The sequence below is a fragment of the Empidonax traillii genome, unplaced genomic scaffold, assembly GCF_003031625.1.
Source record: "Empidonax traillii isolate 1590-97213 ecotype Southwest subspecies unplaced genomic scaffold, ASM303162v1 scaffold20:size5563877, whole genome shotgun sequence".
Classification (NCBI taxonomy): domain Eukaryota; kingdom Metazoa; phylum Chordata; class Aves; order Passeriformes; family Tyrannidae; genus Empidonax; species Empidonax traillii.
The window spans coordinates 4,338,645-4,360,409 of NW_020955213.1; the positions used below are offsets into that span (position 1 = coordinate 4,338,645).

Below are 21,765 nucleotides of genomic sequence, written 5' to 3' on the forward strand. Positions count from 1 at the left end.
TGCTGGATGCCCTGTGGGAAGCCCCAGCTCTATTCATGAGCCAGGGACCCAGGCAGGAGCAGCTCCACAGACCTCCTCGGTCATGTTCGCTGGAAGGCGACAGCTTGGGTTTATGAAAAATGGAGGCCGTGACATTTGTTTTTTTGCTGAAACAGATGTTTTTACCTAGCAGGCATTTTTCTGTCCAGTTCTCAAATTGATTTTTTCCTGGATTCTCTACACAGTGCCATTGTTGCTGCGTAATGCACTGAAAATATTTACAAAGGCATCAAAATTAACTCTGGGTAGGACTCTGGCAAGCAGGGGAGGGAGGCCAAAAGAAAGCAATTCTACATGTGGAAGAGAAGCTGTTTCCTTTCACTGCAATCAAAGAAACAGAGCAACTGCTCTGAAGTCAAATAAGATGAATGGCAGCCACAGCAAGGACCATAAAAACACCAATAAAAAGTAAGTCGCCATAAGGGAAATACCCGGCTCAACACCTCTCCAACAAGGTAAGCATAATAAACTCACTCCTAACATGGACACCAGTTTATTTTTTCAGGTGCAACCTAAATACAAAACCAGGGAGAGATGTAGGAAAAGCAGCACTTAAATTAAATTCCATCTGCTATGTAAATAGTCTTGCTTGTTGATGGAATTAGTTGCATGATTTAGATCAACATAATCTGACCTTAAACAATGAAATTAACATCCAAAAGCCAGTGCTCCTCCTTCCCTGGGGGCTGCAGCAGTTTCTCTGCAAACCCCTTTCTCAGACCCTCGGAGAAGTGATTCCTCCTCCGCTTGTCTTGGCACCTGTCAGAGACCATGTTTTATTTTACTTTGCACCAACACAAAGAGGTTCTAAACATTCTAGAATTAAAACAATCACAAAACATGAAAGTGCTTATAAGGCATTTCCACATTCTCATCTGGCAAGTGAGTGGCTGATTTACAAGCCAGCTGTCAATACAGAACAATTGTTCACCTCATTTTACAGGAAAGCAAAAAAGTACTTAAAAAAAAAAAAAAAAATAGTTGCAGTGCAGAATGCTATGTAAAACTGCTTTTTTCCAGCATGGCAATCAGCAGTGTGTGTTCATCTGTGACCTGTCAAGGAGAGATGCTTGTTTAGCTTTCAGATGAGCACCCAAGAGCTGGAACCTACTAAGCAAATAACCAGAGGCCAACCCAAAGTTTCCCATCCTGCCAAGCAGTGACCAGCACATCCCCACAGCTGAAGACTAGCCTCTCCTCTGAGTATCTGCGACTGTGCACTTACTTGTGTCAACACAAAGCAGGATCCCACAGGCTCCACGAACCCTAAACCTCAAAGGAAAGATAATCCTTGCAGTTAATGTTTATCTAGGCCAGCACAGTTACAGCTCTCAAAGGAAGACTCTAGTTTGGAAGTGTGAAATGTTAATGTCTGCAGAGGATGGATGGCAAATGCTTCACTCCATTTGGATGAAGCTCTCACTGAAACGAAAGGGGAATACAAAAAGCTGTCCCATGCACCCAGGGACACCTCTGCAGCTTTCCTGGAAGAAGAAACCCAAGGAAAGCACAAGGAAGCATCAGTTATATCTGCTTACAATGCAACAGCAGATGGTATTGCTCTTTCTTTAAAGAATACATGCACGCTTTAGGGAAGTGTGTGCAAGAGTACTGTGTTATGAAGGGCAAATCAAGTCTTCTGAGACACAGGGAGCTGACTTTTAAGTCAGTATTTTCAAGTTTGAAGAATCTGGCACTTTTCTGTACAAGGTATCCTCAGAACAGCCTCCTCATCACTCGCTACAGCGTGCTATTCACCACTCCTCCTGGTGTCTGCAACACAGTCATCCTGGTGCTAGTCTGGGCAGTGCCCCAGGGCAGCCACAAATACCCATAAAACATCCTGATGCAGTGGCACATCAGCAGTGGGAGATGGATAACAAAGGTGTAACACACTGCTCTGGGAAACAAACAGCTCCCAGTTACAGCTTCATTCCCCTTCCACTTCCACTGGAGGTACCTGTACGGGGTTTTCCCCTCCAGCTGGCCCATGGGGACACACCAGACAAACCTGTCCTCACTCCTGACCAAGTACCAGTCCCACTGTTGCTCTCACTAGTGTCAAAGTTCCCCATTTTGGAGACCCCGGTCCCCAGTGCAGTGTTTTGTACTTTCTTAACTGCTGCCTGAAGGTGGTTTTGATTGGCCCCTGACTCAGATCTACACCTCCACCACTTGTTAAAACCCTGACATAAAACTTTCTACAACAGTATCATAATGCATTAAAATTAAAATTACAATTATGTAGTAAGGATACAGCAACTGTATTTTGAAGGAGCAAGTACAACTTAGTCTAAAATGCCATTACTACTAAGAAAATAAACAAACCAAGGGCACTTCATTCTATTAAGCATTTCAAAGTATCTGGGTGACACCACTGTACTAAGTACCAGACTACTCACTTTCCCACATAATTTGTTTAATAGGCAGCTGAAAACATTGGAAAGACAAAAGGGAGTTTTTATATTCTGATCATTTACATTTTATCTACATTAACAATCAAAAGCATCATAAGCAGTGAAGAGACCATTGTCAGATATCATTTTGATGACACGCATCCTTTTAAGTGTATCCAGTGTTCCTCCTATCATTAGAAGCAGGGGAAAAATTAATAGAATACTAATGGCCAAGCAAGCTGCGAGTACAATAACTATTCTTTTTTTCTGTTCATTTTATCAGCCCATATTTTAGCTCCATTTCTTCTCGAAGACCATTTGAAGAAATAAAATTGAAATTTGAATATGCTGTCTGAGTACTTAATTTTCCCCCATGCTCCACTACACCTGTAGGGCTACCAAAAACATGGGCAAAGCTACTTATTTCTATACCTCCAGATTCTTCCTTCCTCCCCTTCCTTTTTTTTTTTTTTTTTTTTTTTTGCTGTGATGCCAAGACCTCAGCTCTTTGCATGCTCATTATCACACCTGTTTCTTTACATCACCTTTTTTGTCCATTCCCAACCGCTGTCACCAGTTTACACTTGGATTGCAAACCTCAGGGAGAAGCAAGACCAGACACAGCAGCACCTCTGTCCTGTACAGGGACTGGGTAGAAATATTTGTGTGTATTTATAACCCAGTGCTACCTCATTGCAATTCAGGAAGACAAGCTGCCCCTAATCCTAGACTTCATCAAGAACCTGCATTATCCTTTCCTTAGTCCTAAACCAAGGCTCCCTGATGATCCCTTCCTTTCAAAGGACAAAAGTTAAACAAACACTGAAAAAGTCAGAACGGACCAACAGCACAACCCATTGGTATTTTGCCTCCCCTTGCACTTTTTACTGGACCTCTGACTCTTAACAAATGCACATTTGCACCACACCCAGCTGGTTTTCCCTGCCCTGTATCTCCACACACTCCCCTGAGAAGGTGATGAGCAGGATGTGCTTTGCTGTACAAGGTGTATCCCTGCATTGAGGGGAGCAGAGTAAACACAGATCACTGAAGAGCAGAGAAAGTCACAGTTCGTTAACTGTAATTAGAGGAAAGAGTAATTTATGAAGTAAATAAACCTGGTTGTATGTTAGCTCTATACAGTAAGTGCACAGAAGGTAATGCCTCCTGAAGAGTTTCCATCATTCCCTGGTAATCCATGCTTAATTAGATATTTTTACTTTAATGCAGATTTCCTCTCTCTAATGTTCCTGTTGTCCTTCCCCACCTCACCCTTTCCCCTAATATTAGTGGCTTTGTCCTCTGACAAAAGCCCACTGCAATGGGCAAAGTGCCAACATAATTAATTTTTCAGTAAAAGCCAAGTTGTTGTTTCCTCAGAAACATTTTACACTTCAGAACACGTCAGAAATGTCAGAGTCCATAAGCAGAAACAAAATCAGAGATCTGCTTCCCTATTAATACTGCATGACCTCCTCAACCATCTCACTCCGGGAGAGGAAGACAGGACGCTCGACAGGGAGCAGAGGAGCCAGCAAAGAGGGAGGGGGGCCAGGGAGCTAAACAGTGTCAGCCACTGGCAGGTTAGAAAAGCAAACAAGGATAAAATATAAGAGCACAGAACCAAGTGCCTCTGCCTTGAGAGCAGGCTGAAAAGCTGGATGCTGCTCAGAAGAAGGGGCATGCAAAGCCCAGAGGAGGCCAGAGAGGCAAGACTTGATCCTCAGTGCTCAATCAGCCTTAAATACCTCCTCCAACACCTCTGCATGCAGAAGTGGCAACGCAAAATTATAGTTGTCTAGAGAGTGAGAGATGGAAGAAAAGTGTTGCGTTGACTCTACTTGTGTCTCCCAGGGATCCCTTAGGTCTCCCCTCCGTGCATCGCCTCAGACAAGGCAGGGGGTCATCGTCAGAGATAACCCTGTTTTCTGTCCCCTTTCACCCTTGAGCTCAGCTGCTGCTGTTTTACTGCGACCTCAGCTCCAATACACACACAAACACCCTTCCTGAAGCCTGCAAATATATCACAGTGAGTTATGTGCACCTTCAGACCTCTACAAAAACACAACAGGAGATATAGCTCTGCTTCCCCAGGAGAGCCCTGGACACAACAGGCATTGGCCATGGAAGACACCAATCCCACTTCCACAGGAGTTTTATAGCCCTAAAGATCTCAGGGCTCAGGTCACCACCCGATTTCATCACCATTTGGTGTAGCTGATAGTTAATAGTACCCAAACCTGGTATGAAGAGGGCAGATTAGCTCTTACACAGAGTAACTCGAAAACATTTTCATACGACTTCAAAATCATAAAATCATAGAATTGTTATATTGAACTCTAAGTTCATTTAGTCCAACCAATAACCCAGCACTGCCAAGTCCACCACTAAACCATGTCCTCAAGTGCCATATCTACATGTTTTTTTAAATCCCTCTGGGTATAGTGACTCAAACAGTCTCTTGGGCAAATGTTGCAAATGAGGTTTTGCTCCCACCTGCTCAGGGCATTTCTGCTTTTTATTGCCCAGTGAACCATGATCAGCAATGTTACACAATTGAGCAGTGGTTTGTCCACAAAAGGGTGACATCAGGCTCAGCTTGGGCTCCTGTTACCTAAGAGAGGCTCAGTTCTTTTTACAAATATAGTTGCATCTTTCCTTCGTTCTCTTGTTTCATTTCTTCTCCTCTCCTCAGAGCACTTTAAAGAACTCTAAACATATTCTGGCACATTCATAATGGTCAGGTCCTTGAACAGGTGATCATTTCTCAGCCCTCAAACTAAGTTCTCTTGCTGGATTAGCCCCCAAAGAGTTTAAAAAATGGTACTGAAATGCCTTCCAGGGAAAAATATCCACACATGCCTTAATTTGCTCACACTGACTCCTGCAGCACAGTAAACATGAATAAAAGAGAGGCATAGTCATTTACAGGATTGGAACAAAAATTTTCATTATAAATGCAGCAGCAAATAAGTAATAAACTCAAACTTATGAAAGATTTGTTTATGACTTACAGTTTCTTTTGTTCATCTATTACACAGACTGATTACAGGAAGAATAAAACAGCAACATGAGCACCTGAGAAGGTCTGCAGGACCACAGCAGATACTGCTCACACAGATCCAGCTGAGAGGAGGTGACACATTCCTAACATCATATATACAGAGGATAAAAACCCCTCTCACATTCCACAAGCAAACTCACTTTAACTACAGCTTTGAGTCGCTTCCAAATCTCTGAATGAATGATCACACTTCAGAACAGCACAAGAGCTTTCTGCAAGAGACATTTAGATTAAACATTATAACAGATTACAGGCAGAGCTGGTAGCCCTGCATATTACAGTTGCCTAATGCTTCTGATCTTTAGACCCTATTCCTGCTTACCTATAATTTTGCCAAGCTCCAGCCATCTGGACTGCAACTTCGCGTGCCTTTTGTCTGCCTCAGGCAAATTTTAATTTCAGCCAAAATGGTTCGACTGCTTCTGAGAACAAGGCAGAGGGGAAAGATTTATCTTTTCTTTTTTGCCTACAGTAAGAAATCCCGCTGACCTTTTCTTTAATTAGCTAAAGCATTTCCCAGACTTTGAAACAGAACCCAACTTTTGATAGGATTTTGTTCAAGTCTGTATAAACATGAGCTTTTTGGTCACAGTTTGGGGGTTTGGTCAAGTTCGAGGTTTTTATGCTCTATCTGCAGGAATATACCCATCTCCAACTCACTTGTGCTTTCAGAGGAGGATGAGAGAATAGGAGTTGATTTTTTTATATATATTTTCAACCTTGAGACCGTCTGCTTTTTAAAACAGAGCCCAGGTTTTGGTACATTATTGCTCTTTCTTTATTAACTTGAAGGCAAAGTGGAAATATGTTGGAAGCTGGACACTGGTCCTCCAGCTCCTTGCCTTGCTGACTCCACAAGTCAAGAGATGTAAACCAAAGAGTCTGTACTCAGACCCAAGACCTACAACTTGAATCTATTGCTACGTGCAGTAAACACAAACAAAAAAGGTCTTAATTAGGCTCCTTCCAAATCCCATTTTTTCTATCTCTAGAAAAAAACCATGCTACTTACTCAGCTGAACTTGATGAAACAGCAGTAAAATATTGACATGTAATTGAAAAGACAAAACTCTTCAACATTTAAGTGGCATTTTAAAGTATTAAAAAACAGACATCAAACAACATGGAGGAACAAAACTCATTAAGGGAAATTCATTCAGTGCTCTTACACAAGGGAAGAAGCTTGTGGAAAAACACACATGATGCTATAATTAAAGGTTGTATTCTAATGCACAGGACACAAGAAACCAAATTGAGGTTGCAGAGATCGCCTGGTTTGTTCATAACCTTCATAAACTTTTCACCCTCAATAATGTCCTGCTGATGTAGTTTTCTGAACACAGTTTTGTGATCTAGCTGTTGGTATGGGACAAATCCAGGAGAATCAACGTGCATCTGAAGAGGTTATTTTCTCCCAATTCTGTATCTTCAAAATGCATTTCAGGACCAAATATTTACTTACTAGTGAGTTTAATTATTTTTCATGCTTATAGCACCGTGAAGCATCACAAGCTAGACAAAGAAATGGGTTTAAAGCTCTCTCCAGTTCAAACTCTGCCTTCTCATTTGATGTGAAGCATTTACTTTTATTTAACAGTAGTAATGCAGTGCACTTTAGAGAGCATCTTCAAGGTAAAAATCTATGCAACCAGTAAAAAATAGCATTATACTGTCCATTAGTTAAAGAAGTAGATTCTGAACCACATCCCTTAGAAAATGAACCATTTCCTCAAATGTCAAATGCACTGTTTACTCCTCACTGGTAGCAAAATGTGATGTACAGGGTCACTAATATAATTTCCAGGCCGTTATCTAAACAAACAGCCTAGAAACAAAGGAAGAGAGGGGAAAAAGAAGGTGATCACCTCCAGCTTTAAAGCTGCTGCAAATTCCAACACAGAAGTGCCATCTCTCAGCAAACACAAAAAAGTTACTCAGTATGGAAACATACCTTTAATCTTTCTCCAGAAATCAAAAGCTCATTCCCAAGGACAATGAAGGCTCCATCAGCACAAGTGCTCTTCAAGGCAGATCTTTCCTCCTTTTCAAGGCTACTCATTTAAAAGCAGGCACTCTCTTCATTTATCACAGTGCTGCAGCTCACACAGGTTGCAGTAAGCGTGTGACCTCCTGGTCCCCGCCATGTGTGGTTTCCTCTCCGTGCAAGATGACAGAAGCATCTCAGCCCCATCTCGGGTCCCACCCCCAGTGGGGAGCTGCCATAGGAACCCAGCACAGCTGAGCAGATGTGACCTACAGCAAGCCAGGTGTTGGGTTGTTCCTTTAGGCACCTGCACAGTCTCCAGTGTTCACCTTCCTCCTGCTGTCCCCCATTTCTACAGAGGGTAAAGCCCAGCACACAGCTCACCAAGCAGCCCCACCATCCTCCTGCAGGACCATAGGCAAGAGTAACCACCCCTCCTCCTAATCTCACCTAAAACCAGCCCCTGCGACAGCCACGGGTCAGTCTCACACGTGCTGATCCCGTGTATCCGTGTCAGCACTCCGACAGATCCAGTTGCGGTTTCCTACACGTGAGAACTGCCCCTGCACAGTCTGATGGTCAAACACCATCATTCCCCTCCAAACAGCACACAGAGCTCCTCTGCAAAGACAGGGAGGACCACCAGTCATCACCCTGCCCTCCACAGGAGGCTGAACAGAAGACCACCATCCACTGCTGGGCTCTTGCTGTTCCCTCAGCCAAAAAAATAATCCATGTTTTCACTGTTTCTTACTGACATACCAACAGCAGAGCCCAACTCCTTATGACTGAAGTGTTTGCTGTGAGCAGAAATGCTGTGCAAGAGATTCAGCACTCTTCTGATCATTTTTCTCTTTAGACAATGCTTTACTTTTTTTTTTTAATGTCTTATCTACACAAGAGGAGGCTTAACTGCAGAACCACCCACCAGTTGTGCACTCCAACCCCACTTCCACCCAGCTGAGGGGGGCAATGCCTTACACCATACATGAAAATCCTTCTCTGGCCACCTCAGAGGCCTCCATCCAGCTCTCACTAAGTACATAATAATTCCCAAAGGTCTCACAAGAAGGTCGATCACTGTTGTGCAGCCGGACATCAGAGACCGAGCACTCCCCTGACAAATGACAGCATAAATAACAATCTTAAAAGCCTTGTCCAGAGGAAAGTTGTGCACCTAAATCAGCCAGTGCAGATTTCCCCAGTACAAATGGTAGCTCTCACCCTGCTGTGTTCTTGGCTGGCACTCTCAGCTGAAGGACCAGGGATACTATTTTCTTCCATTTAAAGAACTATTTGGAATTTATGAGCCAATATTTAAGAACAGTTGATAGCTCGCTTACATGGGAGACTCCAGCAGATTGACATAATTCCATAATTAAAAGGCAGTAAGAGCATGTGTGTCACTTCAATATAATTCCTCGGAAATTCAGTAGCAATTTGATTTTATTTTTTTAATGAGATAGATTTGAGAGCATGCATTGATCTGATTAGCCTTCACATTCTTTCCTCCTTTTAGTGTGAGCCAATCTCCTTACATGGATTACTAGGCCTATTTAATTTCCTTTCCCTAAGAAAAGGAACATAATTTTTCACTGTGATCATAATAGGAATTTGACCAGTACAAATATGCTGCATTACTGCAATCTGTTAGTCACCAATTTCTTTCAAAGAGAGTGAATTCCAAAGCTGTGAGCTGTAATCCTAGAGGCAGCCTTACTGTTCTCTGCTGCTTTTAAAATTGCTTATTTATGACACTCAATCATAGATTTTCTGACATGAAGATGACAAATTTGGGAAGAGCTAATCAGCAACAGAATTCATTTGCAATTGATCTACACAACTCTTTGTTTTGCCTTGTCTCAGAGGGTTGTTTTTTTTAATCTTCACTTTCTAACCAACAGGTTTATGTGACTTTTCCCCCCAAGTACACCTTTAGATGATTTTTTCCAATTAAGTTTTGGGTGTTTGTTGTCGGTTGTTGTTTTTTTTTTTAATATTAGAAGATTAAACATGCAGCGCTTTCTACATCTAATCTGTCATAGAAGATGCATTAACTCCTAGATGCAATACTTCATGGAAATGGATTTACTTTCACACATCAGAATTTTCTCTCATCTCCTCTGCAGCACTGGCTGCCACGTGCAAACCCACGAGTCAATCTCTGACCCACCAGCGTGACATGGGACACATGGGCTCAGTCCAGCACCCATCAAGAACACCCAAAGAGGTCCAGCTGCAATGCAGAACTGCAGATTCAATCTAACACTTCTAAATCCAGTGCCAAAAGGTATTGAGCTCATTGCATAAATACACCCTGAAGTATTTTCCTTTCCTGGTCAAGGTATCACCATCCTCCAACATCACTTTCTGGCACTAAAACAGTGGGGGGAAAAGCAATTTTATCACATTGGTCATTCACTTCTATTTTGTAGCAGTTTTGGACTAATCTACAGTGCAAAGTAGAGCTGAAAACATTCTCAGGTGTGCTGCAACTATTGTATGGGGAGAGCACTTCCAGCCCTGGGCACCAGTGAAGCAAATGCCATCCCTTCCCAGACATCAGTAAGTTGGAGATCTTTCCAGCTGCTCATTGGGATCTGTCTCCAAGATTCACTTGGACCCATATTCCTCGGCAGCCAACATGCAAGAAGCAAAGCTTCTCATACATCCACATGAATCACCATCCATTCGAATCACTATCCCTGGAAGTATTAAAAACCACGTAGATGTGACACTTGGGGACATGGTTTAATGGTGGGCTGGGCCATGCTGGGGTAATGGTTGGACTCAGTGAACTTAAAGAACTTTTCCAACCTAAATGATTCTATGATTCTTATGACACCTACGCTCTGAGGGCTGCAAGTAGACACAGCACCATGTACAGTACCTGGATGAAAGGGGTTTTCCAGGTAACATCTCTCCTAAGCACATCAGTCTCAACCACACACAGTCCAGCCTGCATCCCCTTCACAGAAGGAGAAAAACCTAAACCCAAACATTTAGATACTGTTGCCACAGAAACAAAACACAAGGAAGATCCCACATCCCCCAGCACCTCTGCACCATCCCTGCCAGATGTATCTGCTTTACTTTCTAATGAGCAGTACACACCACAAACCTGCCACGCTCATTTCATTGATATCAGAAGGGAGCAGAAAGCTGTGTCTCTTCTGGGCTGAGGGAATAAAGCCAATTTCAAACTACTGCACTTGAGTAATGAAAAATTAGACCAAGATGCTACTACGGTTTTTTGAACATTTTAGGGATAAAGTTCGAAGCTTGAAAACTGGGTTGTCAGTGCCTCCAGCATGTCCAAAAGTCACACAGGCTTCCACATACCAGATCATCCAAGAGGTGCTGCCGGCTATACACGCTCATGAGGAAAGCTGTCATCTGCCCTCACTGTTTGAGTGGTGTTTTTCACAGATTAATATACTTTCATAGTAGAATGAAAGATTACAAATTGCTAAAATTGATTTCACATCAGTGGTGAAGTCAGAGTGAGTAACACACCTGAGGTGACCCAGTCTGCTCAGGGGAACGTGAAACCACAGTGTATTGACAGTTTAATTGGCTCAGCAAGAGTTCATTTCCCTCAGATGAAATGCGCCATTGGCCATTTTATCGCTATATCTTATTGCTGCTTTAAAAGTGAAGCAGATGACAATCTAGCAAAATGTTTTCGTTACAGAGACAGCCCCTGTCTTTATTGCTTAGTGCTGGTTTCCTTCCCCCTTTCCTCCCCAGCAACTGCAAACTAGCTCTTGTTTGCATTTTAAGCACCCTGCAGGATGAGAATGCCTCTATATATCCTTCCAGGACAAGTGATGGAAGATGCTGCCGTGCCCATTTCTGTACTGGAACTACAAAGGAGAAAACACAAAAATTCATTGGCATCAAGCAGTTCTATAAATACCACATTCAAGAGTAACATGACATTTATACCACCTTTCTGCAAGCTAAAAAGATGTCATTTGACTGCTTTATAGCACTAGGAGGCATTTAAAGAATGTTAGTACTTGAACTATCAAAAGATGATAACTTAGAGCTCAAAAGGTAATTACAAAAAACAGCCCACTTGTGGAAGCAGGAGATTCAAAGAAACACCAGAGCCCTCATTCTCTCGTTATCTCACAACTCTCACTCCGACAGGGAATGCAGGCAGAGGATCTGTTTTCCCAGCGTGGTTCAGAGCAGATGGGACAGAAGCACCACCACACAGACAAAGAGGAGCTATAGGAGATGCCACAGGCATCCCAGCAAGGCCACAGTGCTCCTGCAGATGCCTAGTCCAGACACTTCCCCATCCAAAAGGTCCACACCCCTGCCCTTCCCAGGGAGCAGCCCCAGGGTGCCCACGGTCAATGCCTCCCTTGCCCCTCAGAAGCAGGAAAGCAGCACCAGCAGAAAAACAGCATCAGAGCTGGCAGGGAACAGAACCCTGGCAGCAGAACACACAAGTATTCAGGAATTCCTCTGCACACTTTGAACTGGGGACCCCTAAGCCCAGACATCAAGTGCAGTGCTTAAAAACTGCTGAAGCAGCACACAGGCAGTTACAAAAAGCCCCTCATTAACCTCCAAGCCTCATTTCATTGATGAGAGAAGGGCATCAGCAGTGTTTAACTGCAGGGGAAAAACACAGGCAGAACACAGGGAGGGACCTCAACCACACGACTCCCCAAGGCTGCACCCACCCTTCAAGCTATAAAGACCCCAAAAGCAGAGAGTGGGGGGCCAGAGACACCTCCTACCACACACTTTACTCCTCCATGGACATGCCAGAGAGTTGCTGCTACCCCTCTGCAAAGGGCATAATGCAGAATCTTCCTACAGGAGTGAACCAATGGGATACCCACCATGGGGTCTCCCTGCATGGAAATGCAGGTGGGAGCATGAGGGGCTGTCAGTGTGGGGATGCAGAGAAACAGCAGCAAGAGCCAACAAGCTCCCTCCTGCAAGGAGGAACCCCAGAGACACACGGCGAGCGCTCCACCAGCTGTGAGCAAGAGCTGTGCAAGATGCACCAGGGTGTGGGAAGATCAAGGGAAATGGGAATATCTGAGGGTCAGCATCACAAGGAGCACCGAGAGGCTCCTCGCATGCCAGCACTGTGCTGGCATTGAAACTTCAGGCAGCGAGAGGAAGAAACAAAAGCAAAACTAAACATATTTCAAAATATCCCTTCCCGGTAGCGTGCACTGTCATGCAATACTTCCAAAGCCATGGTTTATGTGGCTCAGGAGGGCAGTTTCATGCCCTAACTCCTGCATGATGGATTTTACAATTTGTTAAAGAAACTCATCAATCCTCAGCAGTCATTTTTAATGCCCAGAGCCTCCACAAACTCTCGCATTTTGCTGATCCCCCAATTTCAAATCATTTGAAATTGCTGCTACTATTACAGCTCTGCTCCTAAAGCTAAGCATTATGGCACACTCCAGACTTCCAGCTTCGTATGCTGGTGTAATAAACAGATTAACTGTGATTTATGAACAATAAGTTCTAGTTATTTGAAAGGAAACATTACCTCCCTAGACCAATTCTGACAACCAGAGATCTCTCATTATGCAGACAGCTCTTTCCACCTACCTGTAATCATCAGTTTAGCGCATCGTTATCAACCTGGGAAATGGATCGTCATAGTTTTTCAGCATAAACTTTGTGCATCCAAAGCATCTGGCAGGAAGCACCACCAAAGGCAGAGTACCAGCCTGAATTGACCCAGTGAGACAATTCCTATTCTAAATACACATTAATAATTTAAAAAAAAAAAAAAAAAGATTAAAGCAACAGCAAAACAAGAAGCTGTCGGAGAGAAGGGCCACAGTGGAGATAGGTGCATCACAGAAGGATGCAGCAAGACTTCAGTTAGCAGAGGACTAATTAGGAAGAGGAATGATAAAATGATGCAGAGATCTGTTTGTGGTGCTAATTTACTTGTAAAGTCTAGTAAGATTTTTAATATTCTTTTCCAAAAAATTGATTCATCATTTGAATGTCAGTTTAATATTTTACAAGCCCACAAGCAGGAGTTCACATTTTCACGTGCACTTTTCACCTGCAGCTACTAAACTGACCACCCCACTTATGATGCTTTTGAGTACTGCTAGGAATCATTTTATACATATATTCAGTTCATCATAATCACATTCCTTCTGTTTAGACAAGCTGTGAAACCCCGATCACTGGTTGGACGCCTAAGCCCATGTCGGCACCACAGCCGTGACCTGCTGGTCTCCAGGGCACCTCTCCCCTCTGCAGGGCTGGTTCAACTCCAAGACCTCCTGAGTCCCAGCACCTCTCACCTTCACATTCAGAAACAGTTATTAATTTTCCAAGCCAGAGACTTCTCCCACTCGCCCCACACCACCTCCTCTCCCCCCGCACTGTAAGGGCAACGGTCTGCAGAACAATGCAGTGCTAAAGTCCATCCAAGGCTCTTCCTACTGCCAACACCTGAAAGACCTTTCTGAATTATCAAACTTAATTGGCTTAAAGACGCTGTCCCAAAAGATAAGAGCTGAGCTCAGCAGCGCTGGTATCAATGGACCCTTCTCGGTGATTAATGTGCAACAGCTCCCAACACACAGCCCATCTCTTCTCACCTCAGTGCCACGTGCATCTTGGATTTACCCGTGCAAGGCATAATTAGTAAGGATAAAATCCTTTATATGCTTAAACCTCTTTAATAGAATAAAAGAAATCTCAGCTGCCTCACCTTGACTCTAAAGTAGCAACAGCCACTTGTGAAAAATGAAAAGCCTTGAAGGATTTGGAATAAGAAACTTGGAGAGACAATCACTAATCTTTTATCTTCCAGACTTCAAGCAGAATCAAGTTCTTCAAAGAAAACCCAATAAAGCCCAGACATTTTCATCATAACAAAATAAATAATTCAGTCATACTTTAGAGGACTCAAACATTAGGATTGGCTATTTGATATATTTGTGGCTTAGGTGCCTCTAAACTGATTAAAGATAACCTGATAGAAGCTTGCAATGTCAAAACTGCCTTCAATCCTGACAGATATAAATGGATAGTGTAAATAACTATAAATAACCAAAATGGCTGCATTTATGCCTAATGGAGGATTTACAGCCTCCAGAGCTGCCTGGTAGGACTGAGAGTTACAGCTCTGCCTTTATCCGACCACAGCACAGAAGGGGAGATGAATTGATATCCTCCCCACACTACCTGCCCTGCCAGAACCACCCAGGGCTCAGCTCCAGAAGGAACAAGGAACAGGATTCTCCCACAAATAAGAGAATACCATACATATGACTGGTACATATGACTGGTTTGTTGGTCTTGATTTATCACAGTCTTCCTAGAAACTACTCTGGAACACATCCCAAACATACCTTAAATCTCTGTAGCCCCTGCAAGTTTCTCCCAACACAGCTTTTGTTATCTTCTAGCTGCCATCTGCAGAAGGTAAAATGCCATTGCCTTTGAGGGGAACCAGACCAAGTCTTCATTTAAGCCCAGAGGCTTTCACCAAGGGGGACTCAACTGCAGCAACCCAGTCAATTTTCCAGTTTGGGTAACTGTGCTCCTACCTTCCCACCATCCCCCACATTCCCAAAGTCCCAGCAGCTCTGCAGCCCCATGGGAGCCATGTGGGAAGCAGGTAGAAACAAGCCCTGTGCTCACACAAGCATTGGGGTAGCTTGATTTATGCCACTGCCAGGAGATCACAGAGCAGCCACTGACACGCTGCAACAGCCTGGTGTTTGCACCACTCAGAAAGGCACCTCCAGGACTGGACTGGCATCAACAGAAGAGGCACCAGAGAGGCAACACGAAATCCTGCTGATTACATATTTGAGCAATTACTTAAAATACTGAAAGCGACTCTCCCCAAGAGCTCACTGTGCTGCTCCCGCAGACACAGCCCCAGCAGTCAGCTCTCCTGTTCCTGAGCTTCTCACTTGGCAGAGCGGGAAGATTACCAGCAAGTTGGACACAAAGCAATGTGTGCAGATGCTCCTCTTCCCTTGGAGGTCCTTCTGTGCTTGTTTGTGTTGCAGTCTTTCCCCTTTTTAAAGTACCTTTTCCCTTGGACAGAGAGCTGTGAAGAGCACACCACAGAAGTTGCATCCAGGCCGCTTTAACTTTCTGTTATTCACAGAGCAATGTGGTCAATATGCAGGACAAGAAATTAAGTGACCACTGAAAAGCTAATTCCCAAACTTGGGAAGCAGAAGGAATCAGACTGACAAACAGGAACAAACCCTAACCCCAGGGAACAGACTTCTTTAGCCAAGGGAAGGAGAGAGAAGGAAGAACCACACTGGTATTTTCCTGCTCAAGTTTACCTTTCACAAAGTTGAGCTATTCAGATTTAATATTTAGGAAATCAATAGGATTCACTGAGGGCTTTTTCTGTTGTAGCTCTTTTAATAAGAAAAGATTAGGTGGGGGCAGGGTCAGAAATTTCCCCACCGAAAAAAGATCTAAGGTCAGAAAAAAAGAGAGGAAAGAAAGCAAACCCCAGGCAGGACTCTCACTATTCTCTACATCAGCTGAGTTGCACTAACTCACTGGTTAGTTCGGATGAGAACCCCAAGGCAACACTAAATGTCACTTGACAAAAGACACATGAGCAGTTCCGAAGTGATGGGTCCCTCCTGGTATGGAGCTGCTGGTGTCTGAGAACGCAAACAGGGAGGTGCACACATGGGCAGATGTATCCACCAGCATGGATACACCACAGGAAAGTGAAAAAACTGCCTGCAAAATAATCCTAGAGTAAGATTTAACTGCAGTTGAGGCAGTCACAATCCATTTTAGCACTGTCAAACGCAGCAAGTTTCCAAAAAATTAAATCACTACTTAAATCATCTTCATAATTTTAAAAAGTGCCTGCAAGATAAGACCAGGAGCTAATTGTACCATTTAAATTCAGTGAATGAAGGATTTTTTTGGTTGGGATTTTTCCTCCCTAACTGCAATAAAAAAAAAAGCCCAAGGGTCTAAAACTAATAATCTAATAAACTTTGTTAAGTGAACATTGTAACAGATAGGTCTGGATGAGATTTCCTGTAAATGCCAGACAATTTCCCTTGATCTTTATCAGCAGAGATGCTGCTCTAGCTTCAGCAGGAAGAAATTAAATTTGGTGCAAAATAATAACATCTGGGTGAGATTCTGTTTGTCAGACTAGCAGTCCCTTCAGATGCCAGGCTAAAAATGTCAAAATTAACTCTGAAGGATTTTACATTTGTGGTTTTTCATATGAGTGGTTCAGCGGTGTTTCCATACCAACACACTTCCCCACTCTCCAGAGTGGTGCAATTATCCATCCTCTGTGCTGGGTACCAGGGTCTGACCCAGTGCAAGGCACACAGAGAGCTCTCTGCCCTGCCAGAGTGCACCTCAGGGCTGGCATTGCTTGGAGATATCCCACTCCTCAGTACCAGTTCCCAAAGCAACAGGGTATCTGTCCCCAGCTTTGAGCAGGACCTGCAGGAGGTGCTCAGGGACCACAAGCTCCTCTTCCCTGACCACTCCAGCACATAGCTTGGAAACACAGGAGGATGCAAACAGCAAGTGGAGTTTGATTTGGGGACACTGCACTTCAGCACCAGCTCCTTTAGAGATGCCTTGAGATAGAAGCCTGTCCCCTACAGTGCCAAGAACAAATCAGACCACTGGGGGTTGGGTGAAAGCACAATTTCTACAGCTGGAACAGCCTCTGGAACTGCAGCCATCAAAATACTCTTAAGCAGCAATCAAAAGACCAACCTATTTTCAAAAGTGTTTTTCTACAGATTTTCAGACTAATTTTAAAGATAACAATAGTAAACAATGTTCAAAGCCTAATGAATTGTCCTTCCAAGTCCAAAACACTTTACACAAGATAATTAAAGTGAGCTTCTCAATGGTTCCAGCTAGAATTCCTCTTCTTCAATGGGCTTGCAAACGATTTTTAGTCACAAGCTTTTTTTAAGCAGAAGTGGTCAGAAACTGTTCAGTTAAAGGCCTTCCTTCCCTGCCACCAAGAAAGGCAATTCTGCATATCAAGGCTTCTCAGAATAATATCAGTTTCAAAAACCTTGCACGGGTCTCTGGGCCATGATGGAAATATAAAAAACAGGAAGGAAAAAAAACCAAACAAACAAACAACAAAAAAACAAACAAAGATCCGCAAGGGTTTCAGCTCTCTCCAGAAGAGGCAGAAAGTTCAGAGCAAGAGCACCCCACTGCTATGCACAACCTGCAGTACCACAGGGTGTCATTCCCACACACAATAAAAACTAATGTTGCAGTTTTTGTCAAATGGGAGGCAGACACTTTGTATTCCAGGCAAGTTATTCACCATTTCTGAAGCTGGTCCGCATTTCCAATGCCTAGGAAACCAATCTCTCATTAATTTTACTCCATTCTGGTTCTTAGAATTGGAACTTAATGGTCACAACATTAAGAAGTACTGGGGGGAAAAATACACTGTTATCTCCTTAGCAATTTATTTGATCTTACATTGAGAAAAACAACACATTAGACTTCATCAGGCAGTTGTGACCCAGCACAGAGCTCAGCCATGATCTCACAGGCTTCAGCAGGCCTTGAGTCCTGCCATTAGTGAGACATAAACAGAAATAAATCAATTATTCTGCAAAAATATCATCATGAAGGAAAAAACGCTTGATTGCCCATGATTTCCTCTTTAAATACAGGCAAAAGCACCATGAATACAGAATGATAGAACCTCAACAGGACACCACTCAATAAACAAGCAATCATTTCACCGCACATTAACCATGGATGGAATAAGTTTTGCTCATGTAAAGGCCTTAAAAAGAAGGATTGCAGATTCAAGCGGTACAAACTAGTCTGTATACACACTAAAAAATATTCAAAGATCCATTTTGCAAACAAACAGAAAAAAAGCCCTAACAAAAACATCACATTATCATTAGAAAGAGAGATGCCACAGACATCAGGTCACCAAGCACTCAAATACTGGAGCACCAGAAATCATGTCTGTGAATAAGGCAGCCTCTGTCCGCCTTCCCATGGAATAACCAACTTTGTTGTGTGATGGGTAATAACCCCTGCACACAGCTGAATCAGATCTTACCAAACAGACAACCAGATCATATAACCTGTATTTTGGGACTGTCAGAATCCAAGATGGTTCTTGCACAGAGATTTTAATTCTTGGGGAAGTGAGCTTTTCATTCATTTTTAAATTTGCACTTCAAGAGGTTTAGTGTTTAAATTTACATTTGCTGTTACAGCTGCAGGAATATTTAGGACAAGCCCTGCAGAGCAACCATATACCAAACAGGGTGTATTGTTAATCTTAACTAAGGACATATACAAATATATGAAAACAAGTCAACAGAAAGCTTCCAGCCACCTGTGCTTCCAATTGCCAGGTGCTGAGGAAGAGGAGGAGAAGCACTGGCTCTCCCAGCACTCACCTTGGAAGACAGCAGCGTTCTGGATGACGAGGAACTTCAGCTCCATGCTGGCAGACTGCAGGAGCTGCTCCATGTTCAGACGGGCTGTTGCCTGGTACTTCTCCTCCATCTTCCTTGAGCAGCATGTGGAGCCCTTTGGGATGCATACCTGCAGATCAGTCCCTGGAGAGAAGTAAGAGCAGGAAATTTGCATTAGGGCACGGACTGCTGGGAGTGGGGAGGAAACCAATTCCACACATCAGTATTTGCTGCAACTACTGCTTGGGCAAATTGATGACATTTCTGGAATTTGTCCTGAGCAAGCAGCTTGGCCAAAGGAGAGGACTGATAAGGCAGAGCCAGGATTGCTGAGCAACAGCCCCTAAAAGCTGTGTTTCTCTGCTTGCTTTAGCTCCCACACACTCCACCTATTGATGTGCTGGTGCCGAGCAGAGCAATCCTGAGCACTGCCCTGTTGTTCCCCAGGCACCCCGGTAAGGAGGCACGGGCAGACAGAAAAGATGGGAGGTGGAAAACAGAGACAGGATTTGAGGCTCCAAATCTGCAGTGAATAGAGCAACAAAAATAGCACATCAAGGAGGATATGACTGTAATTTGCATAAAGACTTAAAACTAGTTTAAAACATAATAGTGTGATTTGCCTGTAATTTCCATCCTTTTGCATCTCCAGCAACAATAATAACAACAGAAGGACACAACAGTAATGATTTACCTGGCTTTTTACTGCTGCCTTTTAATTTGTACATATCTGAGTCCTCCCACCAATTCCCCCATCCTATCCTTCCTCCAGTGCAACAGGCAAAGCCCAAGGTCCATCACTTAAGTTGTGGAAGTCCCGCTGCAGAGAGACAGACCCTGAGGGATGCCCTGAGCACTGCACAGGGCCTCTTCAGCAGATGTGCTACTGCATGGGCAGCACCTTCACCCACTCACTAGGATGGGACAAAAGCCAGGGGGACACCACTTGCTCTGGCACCTGCAGCTGTAGCTCTTAGCACTGATCAGTGAAGTTTTTCTTGACATTCCCAAAGCACTTACTCATGGAGGAAGTAGACAATTTTAGGGAAGGTGTTGTTAGCTAAAAATAAATAAAATCTAGAAAAAAAAGATAGAAATCTTTCTGGGCTCAGACAACAAAAGACAAAACAGAAGAGCTGGAAGCAGCAGAAACAAAAAGTCTCATTTTTTATCAACTTTCAAGAGCAAACTGAGGCCCCACGAACACAAGCAGAGCAACAAACACATATCAAAGCAAATAGCCCTGCCCATGCAAAACACATCCAATCTGATGCTGCTGTTAGAAACTCAAAAAGCAAGCAACAACTCCTTTAAAAGCAGCTGTCCAGGGTCAGAGAGCAGCCAGAACCTCACACTTCAGCATCTGCCACCCAAACTGCATTGTGCCCAGAGCAGGAGTAGCTCCCTGCTAGGCTCAACCCTGTCCAGAACCAGGACTAAGAAGCAGACCCCAAGCCAGTGACCAACAGCCCAGAGTGAAGGTTCCTCACACCTCTCAGCCCTTACTCTGCCTTCCTGCTTGCTATAGAGGTTTTTTCCTTAATAGAAGCAAGTCTGGTAATTTACATCTTTGCTCTGGAAAGATTACACATCCTTCTAGGTTCCCCTCTTCTCTCCTCCTTAAGTGTCTTTTACCACATCCACTCTCTCCCTAATTACTAGAAAGTGTCAAAAGTCACTTCTGCAAGTGTAATCTAGAAGAACAGGATTAATATTAATGTCAGTTCAATCGTGTACCTCTTGAAGAAGAGTCATGCACAGTGCCAAGGGAAAACCAGCTGTCAGGGCTCAGCAGCAGCAACAACAGAAACCCTCCTCCAGCCCCATCCCTTCCACCAGCACAGCCTTGGAAAAGAAACATGAAATGCTTCACTTGCAACATGCACTGCACATGGGGAAAGGAGATTTAACCAATGCAGGTCCTGCTGTCACTGGAAAAAAAAAAAAAAAAAAAAAAAAAAAACACCAAACCACATGGCAAAGGAGGTAGAAGGATCCACACCCCCATCCTGGCTCCATTGCTCCCCGCTGCCTCAGTTTCCCCTTCTGCAAAGCAGGATGCACAGCAGTCCTCGAGCCCTCTGACACAGAGCCAGCACCACTGACACCTAAAACTCGAGTCTCAGCTGTTCGTGAACTCACCCACTCCAGAGGAGCACAGCGACAGGTATTTCATGCACTGAAAAAATGACGGGGACCATAAAGCTGCGTAACAGCAAGACACTGCTTTAATGAGAGAAGCAGTTATATAACAGCAAGTTAAAGAGGTTTTTTAAAGTCAAACCCCAGTCAATTTATGCCGCAAAAAGGCTTAGCGTGGTCCCTTTAACACTACAGTACGACCATAAATTTCTTTTTAATACAAAGCTTATTTCCTCCTACATTTATTATACTCAGACACATTTCAAATTATCTAAAAAAAAAAAAAAAAAAAAAAGTCTTCCATGATTAATGGAAATACCAATGTAGAAAATCTGAGAGTTGGCAATTAAGAGGTCTGTGCAAGTTAAAGCCAGGGATAGGAAGCAGCAAGGTCACCTACTCATGTCCCATCCTTCTTTTTAGCAATTAAGGAAATTTCTCCCCTTGAATGGATTTTTATTTTTGTGTAGTAAAAAGACACATGCTGTACTAGAGCAATCACAGAGGAGGAGGAGGAAAAAGCCCAGGAAATTAACTCTGACAGCTTAAAACATTTTACAGAGATAGCCAAATAACACCAGTGACCAGAAACCATGGTAAATGCAACAGGTCAACGCAGGCAGGACAGGCTCTCATAAAGTACCAGGGACAAGGTCCTTCTTGGCACAGTGTTGCTACAGAGGGACA

General features: G+C 43.5%; 1 protein-coding gene across 2 annotated transcripts in view; it reads right to left on the bottom strand.

Moving 5' to 3' along the window:
• The window catches only part of GPC3 (glypican 3), a 143,758-nt gene that overhangs the window by 115,280 nt on the left and 6,713 nt on the right, over nt 1–21,765 (bottom strand). The window contains exons 1-2 of one of the 2 annotated variants that reach the window (XM_027899384.1): nt 19,177–19,201; nt 18,919–19,080 (exon numbers count right to left, since the gene is read on the bottom strand). In XM_027899384.1, coding sequence (XP_027755185.1) covers nt 18,919–19,080; nt 19,177–19,198 — 184 coding nt within the window. In that variant the 5' untranslated portion in view covers nt 19,199–19,201. Of the gene's footprint in view, nt 1–18,918; nt 19,081–19,176; nt 19,202–21,765 lie in introns of those variants that run through there. The other variant, XM_027899375.1, reaches the window with a different exon arrangement.